At 48.0% G+C, this 8,931-nt stretch overlaps 1 protein-coding gene and 1 long non-coding RNA gene across 2 annotated transcripts; one reads left to right on the forward strand and one right to left on the reverse strand.

Moving 5' to 3' along the window:
• The first annotated feature begins 497 nt into the window (after positions 1–497).
• On the forward strand, positions 498–7,263 carry LOC127334846 (uncharacterized). Its single transcript, XR_007872491.2, has 4 exons — positions 498–1,068; positions 3,642–4,191; positions 6,884–7,047; positions 7,145–7,263. It is a non-coding gene; the product is annotated as an uncharacterized lncRNA (long non-coding RNA).
• LOC127334844 (cellulose synthase-like protein H1) lies at positions 4,536–7,728 on the reverse strand. Its single transcript, XM_051361388.2, has 8 exons — positions 7,129–7,728; positions 6,870–6,989; positions 6,650–6,772; positions 6,321–6,533; positions 6,106–6,226; positions 5,798–5,976; positions 5,347–5,697; positions 4,536–5,141 (listed from the first exon to the last, which is right to left on the reverse strand). Exons 1-8 carry the CDS (start codon positions 7,726–7,728, stop codon positions 4,584–4,586), a joined length of 2,265 nt encoding a protein of 754 aa, XP_051217348.1. The 3' UTR covers positions 4,536–4,583.
• Positions 7,729–8,931: the final 1,203 nt, after the last annotated feature.

Consider the following 8,931-nt stretch of genomic DNA (forward strand, 5'->3'; position numbering starts at 1 on the left):
ATTCCCTGTGCTACTTGCGTGCACCACGTCGGGATTCGCCAGGGATTGACATAGGCATGGTTGAAATTTGAGCAGGCTGACAGAATATTTGACCGACGGTGCATAATTTTAGCGAAGCAGCTAGAAATCAACGGCTGAAGGCAGTTGTACGGATGACAACGTTGGAGGAGTGGTGCTGCGTCCATAAATGAAGTCGCAAGTTCGTCTAACTTTAGATGTATGTAGATACTCTTTAATGTACATATGCATTCGAATTTAGACAAATGTTCAACATCATTTTATAAAAGTGGGGAAGTAGAATCATGCATGCGATGTAGGTCGATCTATCAACTGGATTTAAATACTGTTTCATGAAGATGGTATGGGGAAACAACCTAAAAGTAGCAAAGCCCTGTGGACAAGGTTTCATTAACTAAGTTTAGACAAGCTACGGAGTAGATGGCTAGCTGGGCGTTCCACCGTTCGTTGGTGACTCCGGGGCACGGCTGGCCGGTCCTTGCGGCATGCCGATCTAGTAGCTTGGTCTCTCACCGGACACTGGTGCGGGTTTTGCCCGGACTTTTATACCGATGGAACCACTGGCTAGCTTCAAGAAGCAAATATATCTTGCAATCGCTCTCCCCCACCATTCCATTCCTCGTCTCCTGCCTCTCGGTGTCGTCTTTCTTGCTGCCCGCGACAAGAAGAATCGCGTGGGGTGGAACTTGAGAGGTGTCACAGCGGGGGTTCCACAAAGAAAGTCCATGCCATCTCCAAAGGCCACAACCTAAAGATGATCATGGATGATGGCAATTGATCGAGCGGCTGACGAGCGCTGACAAGATAACCATGATTTTCTTGAGATTGTTGCCTTTGGAGATCTCGTCGACTTTCTTCTTGGACTCTCCTTTGTGACACCTCTCACAGTTCCATTCCATGTGCTTCTTCTTGACCGCGATGAGGATCGAAACTGCATGTTGTGTTTTTCATGTTTTTCAGGTCCAACCTGATGCATCATTAGGCTCGGCCCTGAAAACGGTGCGCACAACATACAGTCATACACACGTCCCTCCCTCGCCTCTCTGAAAGGTTAGTACTCCGTATAATAATCCTGTGAGCAAGCTATGTGTCTTGTAGAAAAAATTATTATGACTTAGCTCATTTTTCTGTTTCCATGGTATCTTATGAGTTCGTTCTGGTCAAATCATAGTAATTCTCTTTTCACATATAAATGGGAATATCTCCTCGATTACGCTAATGAAACCACACATGCATGACAACTGTTCGAAAAAAACAGAAAAAAGAAGCGACATCTTACCATTCAACATGGGTCTTGTTTGGCATCACACCATGAAAACAAAGCCTAACAAGGCGCGCAATAATGCTGGTCACATCACAAAACGAAATGAAGAGCAAATAGAAAACCACATCCATAGTCTTTAAGAGGACCACAACAGTCAACAGATATGAGATCTGGAACATGTTCAAATTTGTTCTACGGAGTATTTTGTTAATTGTCTGTAGAGATTTGAGTGTTAATACTACTCCCTCCTACTAGATTTAGGTGTCGGACACATAGTTGAACCGTTTTTTACATTTTGGTCCTCCCGTTTTCAAAGTCGAAACGATCGACTCCCGATCAATCGATTTGATCGTCCCGATCGAGCGCTTGCGCCGGCGGGCCGCCCGCCGGCCTCCCGCGATTCGCCGGCCTCCGTCGAGCTCGCCTAGCGCCGCCGGCCTCCATCGAACTTGACTGTCGCCGTCGGCCTCTGTAGAGCTCGCGCTGCCGTCAGCCTCCCTGGAGATCGCCTCTCGCCATGGTTCCGCCGGAGATCACGCCGCCAGCCTCCCTGGAGAACGCGCCGCGCATGGTTCCGCCGGAGATCGCGCCGCCGGAGTTCGCGTCGCGCATGGTTCCGCCTCAAGGAGGGCGGGGCCGCTGGGCCAGTATCTCATCCCTCCTTGACGGCCACGCCTGCAGCCTTCTCCCGCAGGCCACTCCACCAAGCTCGCCTCTCGCCGGCGGTCGCTGCTCGCCTCCTGCGTCCATGGGTCCGCCTCGAGGAGAGCGGCGCCGCCGGGCTAGTATCTCATCCCTCCCTGGCGGCCGCGCCTGCAGCCTTCTCCCGCAGGCCACTCCGCCGAGCTCGCTTCTTGCCGCCGGTCGCCGCTCACCTCCTGCGCCCATGCGTCCGCCTCGAGGAGGCCGGCACCGCCGGGCAAGCTTCTCCTCCCACCCTGTAGCCGTCCCTCCGGCCTGCACCCTGCAACCTTCTCCCGCCGTCTTTCTTCTCGACGAGAAGGCATGGACGCAAGGTCGATCGCTGTCGCCTCACCTGTCGGAGCCGTCCCTCGCCATTGTCCGTGTTGATGAAGCAGAGTAGGATGAAGCAGAGCAGCAGCTGGAGCATCCTGGATTCTGTAACACATTGCAATGTTTCCATTTGGTAGGTCCTCCAATCTGCATCACATGTTGATTTGGAGAGTACATGAGTATAATGTAAACAGGAATAGCATTTTGTTCTTTGAATCTACAAACTAGTTCAGTGAGTATAATGTAAACAGGAGTAGTTGTGCAGATCCTGTAGACTGAATATGAATCACTAGTTCAGTGAATGAATCAGAACTGTGAATCTCCATAAGCAAACGAAATTTCAATGTCTTCCATTCTGTATAAGCAAATGACATTCTTTCATTTTGAGCAGGCTCCTTAAGTAATCATATATACTTCAGGGATCAGTAGAAGAGGCAAAAGAGATTTCTGAAACCTTGACTGTTTGATGTTTATTTAGAGGATTAGATGCTGATTGTTTGAAACTGAAACATGGTGGCGCTGGTTTATTGCTTCTGAAGTGCTGAAGGGTATTGTCTGAAGTAGGATTTCATGTTACCTTGTCTGGTTGTAGTTTGCAACCTTATGGAAGTAAATAACTGCAAAGGAAAATTAAAGTTTGCACTGCATATAAATTCAGACAGTGTTAACTGTCACTTGCATATAAATTCAAGTTTCAGAACTTTGAATGATTTGGAGTACTGCAATGGAGTACTGCTTGAAAGCACATTTTCTCATTCATATTATCACAACAATATGCAGTAAGGACAAGGTTTGAGTACCTTTTCACAAAAAAATCATGATCATTCCAGTTTTAGAAATACTCCAGTAAGAAAACTGTAAAGTAGGTTGCTCCAGTAAACTGTATAGCTCAGCTTTTTCAAATATTCATCACAGTATTCATCCAATTACACCCAACATCTGCAATATAGCTCTTCTAGCCTTTGTATTGTCAAGATAACTTAAGTTTTTTTGATAAAGGGAATATATTAATATCAATAAGATACCAATTACACCCAACATCTGCAACAACGCACCACCCTAATGGCACTACGGATGCACACTGCCAAAAAAAAAGAAAAGAAAACTAAGAAACAAAAGTCCCGCTACAGTATCTCGGGCCTGACAACAAAATAACTTAAGTAGTTGAGCTTTACTGCTATTGTAATAAAATGCTTACATATCGTGGCTATTGCATATGCACCATTAGTGGCTTACTTTGATATATAAGTGATTCTTCGATTTTGATGTTCATCCTGTCGTGGTAAACTTAATTTCTGTCTATTTCAAGAGGTGCCTGTACTGAACAATTAATTTGTCCAACCAGACATGGTTTCCAGGCAGTGGCGGAGACAGAGCATTTGAAACCTGGGTGCATAGGGGGTGCCTCAGCACATAAAAAATAAATTTAGGGGGTGCATTAGTGGTGAAAAAATGCTGTTTAACAAAGGATTTTGTTTTCTACCGAAGTCCTGTGCACCCTGCTACGCTGCTACCTAAAGGTAGACCCGCCGCTGCTTCTGAGAAATTGCACGACTCTGAATATGTGTAATTGACCATGGACTTGATTTCTAATTATTTTTTGTGATGCTTGATCAGTAGATCACTTGTGCGCTATGTAAATATGTATGTGTAGTATTGTTGTTCTTGTGGTCACTATATGTGCTATGCATAGTGATCATGGCACATTCCATTTATCTAGTTTATGTTTTGTGCATAGTAGCTTAATTATCCTACTTCTATTTTCTAATATGTGGACTTCTTATATGTGAGGTGCATAAGTGTGTGCGGTGCACATGTTGCTGGGCTGGCTGTGTGACGGGATCACCGTGGTCGCGGTGATGATGCTATGTCGGCTTTGTCTACAATTCTCTCAGGTGATTTCTTGGGTCCACCTTCAATGTTGTTTCAGTCATCGAGTAGATGGCTTGTGTTCGGGCATCAAGCCGTTGAACTTTTAGGATTTTTTTGGGTGCTTTTATGGTACTGGAATATGCTGTTGCAGATGTAGCTTATCTTCTCAACACTTAATATACTAGTTGACTTGGATTGTATCTTGACATGTGTGTTGTACCAGGATCGTAGTTTTGCCGTCTTTCAAAGATCGAACCGGTGTTAGAGGGATCATAGTCTTGCGGTATTTCAAAGATCGAACCGGTATATTCTTCCAATTTGATCATTGAACTGAATTCGTTCAAACTTCCAATAGTTATTCTAAGCAGAACCAAGATCAAGCTTCTAATATTTCGATGCCCCACAGGCCCACATGTTATTTCCTTGTGCAGAAGTGTACAAACACAGACACAATCAAACTAGCCTTCACCTTGACACTCCACGGGATTCCGTACCTTCCACTCCTCACAAGCCCTCTCACGAATGGCCAGAAGCACAACACCATCCAGACACAACACGCGAACTCCCCAATTCCTGGACCACTGGGAGCTCCCCTCGCTGTCCCGACCACCACACGCCATGCCCCAACAGCTATTGCAACAATGTTCAAGATTGAGAGTGTGGTCACTGGGACGAAGACGGGCGACGAGTCGAAGGTGAAAAGCCCCTGATCAGTGTCGTCGGGGCTCGCGCCGCCATCGGATGTGCTGCTTTCCTTGCGCGTGACCTCGAACACGGTCTCAGAGAGTCCCATAGTCTTGAGGAGCACAGTGAGGAACGCTAGGATCCATGCAGAGGCCGAGGTGATGCGTTGCATCCTGTGGTTGTTCCACCAGGTACGAGCTGAGAGCCCGCATTCCTTGTACTCCATCAAGTTGTAGATGTTGTAGGTCAAGAACAGAGCAAGTGGGATGCGGAAACCTTCATCGGATGCCTGTAAAAATTCAGAAGAACTATACATCAAAGTAGGAATGAAACGAGAATATAGGATGCCTTTTCTTTTGCACATTAGCCAATTGATCATTGTCTAACACTTTACCATTCTTTCGGTTAGTTACGGAAGAAACTAATCATATTGGACAAGAGTTATGTATTCGTTATGAACAATGAGGAGGATAGGTCATGGCAAGTGTAAGTACCTTAGGCAAGAAAGACTGGTTTGTAAGGAGGCAGAATGGTCCCATTAGCGCGTAGCACAGCTCGAAAGGCGCCCTCACGGGCCACACATATATGAACATGTAGGCAAGGCATTGCCGGAGCTGGAGGCGCCCGAAGATGGAGCGGAGGATTGGGCTGTTCCAGCTGATGAGTATCTCGAGAAGCCCTGTTGCCCATCTCTTGTACTGGGTCAGGCTTGCTGGTCCGCCGGTCGGAGCACATCCCATGAATGCAGGTGGGTTGGTGTCCATCAACGCGGATCTCCATCCTGTGGCATGGATCCGCTGCCCAGTCAGTATGTCTTCTGTCATTGATCCGTAAACCCAGCCAATCTGCAGAAATACGTCCAACGAAATGCAATTAGAGAGACTGCAAGAAATGAGTGGTTGTACTGTAGTAAAACCTGCAAAATTCCGGCAATGGCAAGTATACCTCCTTGCCCCAACATGTGCCAGCCTCATAGTTGCAGGCGCCCACTTGTTTTGCCACTTGGACGCGGCTCGATATATCTAGCGATAGCACGTCTCCTTGTGAGATGAGGTTCCTAGATGATTCTATCAGTTCCTTTGAGCTCCCAAACTTGATTTGCAGCTCCTTGTAAGAAGGTGAACCTGGGAAGATGATTAAGAACAGGCATTTGATGCATGTGACTTGTGAGGACCCGAGTTGACCTGAAATGTGGTGATCAAATGATAGAATTTAGTACCGATGAATACGTCTTTTGTGTGCCCAATTTTTACCTGTTCTCTCGTGTTTGACGGTATCTGGTGGCGGCACGCCGTAAACGACTTTCCTGCGGTGAAAACAGCCCGTCCCAGCGTAGAAAAATCCTTGGATCCCAGCGACTCCGTATCCAAGTTTCTGGAACATGCCACAAAAACCAGTAGAGTTGCAACACTAGTAATGCACAACAAACCGGCCATCACCACCACTAAAAAGACGGAGAAGTCCATACCTTGAATGCAACCTCTAACTGGTTGCCGAAGGGATCATCCTTGAGGGCGCCGTAGAACTTCTGCGGCGCCTGGACGAACCCGCTCTCGGTCTCGTCGTCGAACCCTAGCAGGAGGCACATGGCGTGCAGGGCGACCTGCGGGTTATTGGCGAACATGTCGCAGTCCACGTTCAGCATGATGGGCGCGTTGGTCATCACACCTGACACCCTTGTCTGCGCCAAGAAATGGTCAGCTTAATTATCAACACTACTCCTCTGAACTTCTCTCTGTGTTGTTTGTGTGACACACCAATGGTGGCACTGTGTATTGAGTAGAGGAGAGTGCTTACAAGAACATTCATGGCGCCTGCCTTGAAGTTGTGGTGATGTTTGGGGCTCTTCTCTCTTGAGACGTACACCAGATGTGGGAATCCTTGTCCTGTTCTTCTGCTCTTGGTGTTATCCCACAGAACCTGAACCCAGACATATCAATGGCAACAATATTAGCACAAGATATGTCTGCTACTAATACTATGCGTGATGCACACAGCTCATGGGCAATGTGCTAACCTTAATGATTGTAGGATGGTTCCTGCGCTCGGCGTCAATGAAGTCGGCGAACTCGGCGTCCCGCAGAATGGATCCCTCGTCGGCGTTTTCGATTCGGGTGACCAGCTTCTCGTACTCGCTCTGAAATCGCACACCAGGAAAAGATGCATGCATGTTAATGGCGATAATGGATGTAAGAGTAAGGCCAAACTAAGCACCATTAATTATTTTGTACTGACATGATCATGTCAGCTAAGCACCATTAATTATTTTGTCTAACCTTCATGAATGCCCAGCTTTCCAAGAACTCGCGGCCGGCCGTGCCTGCGCCCGTGCCAGCCTCCGGCGGCGCTGAAGAGAAGTACATGAAAGGTGCCCTCACCCCGACGCCGTGCCTCTTGCAGAAGGGCACCCAGAGGGCGGCGAACTCCGCGGCCTGGCGCAGGGCGTAGCAGGTGACGGGCGAGCAGCCGTCGTCGGAGATATAGCACGCCAGCTTGCCGACGTCCGGGTAGTCGAGGGCAAGCAGCGAGAGCACGGTGTTGACGGTGATCACCGGCGGCTCCAGCGCCGGGTCGGCCGTGGTGACGAACATGTCCAGCGCCGGGAGCTCCCCGGGGAGGAGGTTGTCCGGGCGCGTGTCGAACCGGACGGGGCTCCACTTGCAGTTCATGCCGAGCGCCCAGACGAACGCGAACCACTCCTCGCAGACCAGCGCGAGCGCGGCCAGCCACGTCGGAGCCGCGCCGCGGTCCTCCCCGAGCGACGCGGCGCGGCGGGCGAGGAGGGCGAGGAGGAGGAAGAGGATGACGAACTCGGCGAGTATCCAGGCAGTCCTCGGCAGGAGCACCCTCTCCTGCAGCCTCTTGGTGCTCGCCATGGCCCTGTCCTAGAGGTCACAGCTAGCACACGACTCCGCAAGGCAAGCAACAAGCCCTAGCTGTGGATTAGGTTGTATAGTAGTATCATGTATATGATATTTCATATGATACTATATTTATAATGTATAGTATTATAGACTAGTATTATAGTTTTGCTATATTTATTGATTTGTAGAATCTCAATACAAATTTGTGTACAAGATTTTATTTGACACTAACTTTTCTCGTGATATGCGCTAAGATACGGTATCTACCTATGATACTCTAATATTCTCTCTCCTCTATAATTACCTGCCACATCAGTATTTTTGGTGGGGCTAAGATACATAATACTACTAGCTAAAATAAGCTAGCCTATAACGATTATTAATTAGCAATTCATGGTGCACTTCGTATGGGAACAAAAAGGCCATGATTTGTTCATGTTAGCATGCGCAAGGGCGAGTCACGTGAAAAGAGAAACTTATATGTTTTGTTGGTCCCATCCATCCGCCGTGCGCTACTATGCTGGCGTGTTTTTCTTGTCTCTTTGCTCCGCACAGATGTGGTTGGCTGGTTGCTCAATCGGACCGGCTCTGCGTACCACCCAATTGGTTCCATGCAAATTAAACCGTTGCACGTGCACTACTTCTAGAAGTCCGGTTTTGGATCAATACAGGCAGCTAGCCTACGTGTTGAAAGATAATTTGCGAAGATTGAGGGTCAACACAACATGATATCCAAGGAATGAAAGATGAAGAAATGCGAGTCTTCGCAAAAACGAGTAAACAACTGAAATCAAACTTTTGGATAACATACTTCTTCTCTACAATAAGCCTATGCAACATTTCGAAGAAATACTTAGATGAATGAAGAGTGAAGCACGACTTGTCAATTCCAGGCAACTTTGCCCGTTTATTCTGGGAAAATGATTGAAGAAGTAAACAAAGCATAAGTTGTAAATCCACTAGTGGAAAATAGGGCTTCCGTGGGAGCCATTTGTCGCGGGCGCGCCTGCACCCGCGACAAATAGGGTGGCCACGTCGCTCCAAATACGGCAGAGGCTTTTGTCGCGGCCTTTTGTCGCGGGCCGTATTACGACCCGCGACAAAAGAGGTAGGAGCGACGTGGCCACCCCTTTTGTCGCGGGTCGTAATACGGCCCGCGACAAAATGTCCATGCCTATATATATAGAAGCAGCCAGCCGCCAGCCACCCCCATCT

The sequence above is a fragment of the Lolium perenne genome, chromosome 2 (assembly GCF_019359855.2).
Source record: "Lolium perenne isolate Kyuss_39 chromosome 2, Kyuss_2.0, whole genome shotgun sequence".
Taxonomy (NCBI): domain Eukaryota; kingdom Viridiplantae; phylum Streptophyta; class Magnoliopsida; order Poales; family Poaceae; genus Lolium; species Lolium perenne.

What these genes read in the sequence shown, in the direction of transcription:
- LOC127334844 (XM_051361388.2), bottom strand. Translation starts at nt 7,728, where the DNA reads ATGGCGAGCACCAAGAGGCTGCAGGAGAGGGTGCTCCTGCCGAGGACT. An exon ending in ACCATCCTACAATCATTAAG is followed by an intron (nt 6,773 to 6,869) that starts GTTAGCACATTG and finishes GTCTGGGTTCAG; the next exon opens with GTTCTGTGGGATAACACCAA. An exon ending in ACCAGTCTTTCTTGCCTAAG is followed by an intron (nt 5,142 to 5,346) that starts GTACTTACACTT and finishes GAATTTTTACAG; the next exon opens with GCATCCGATGAAGGTTTCCG.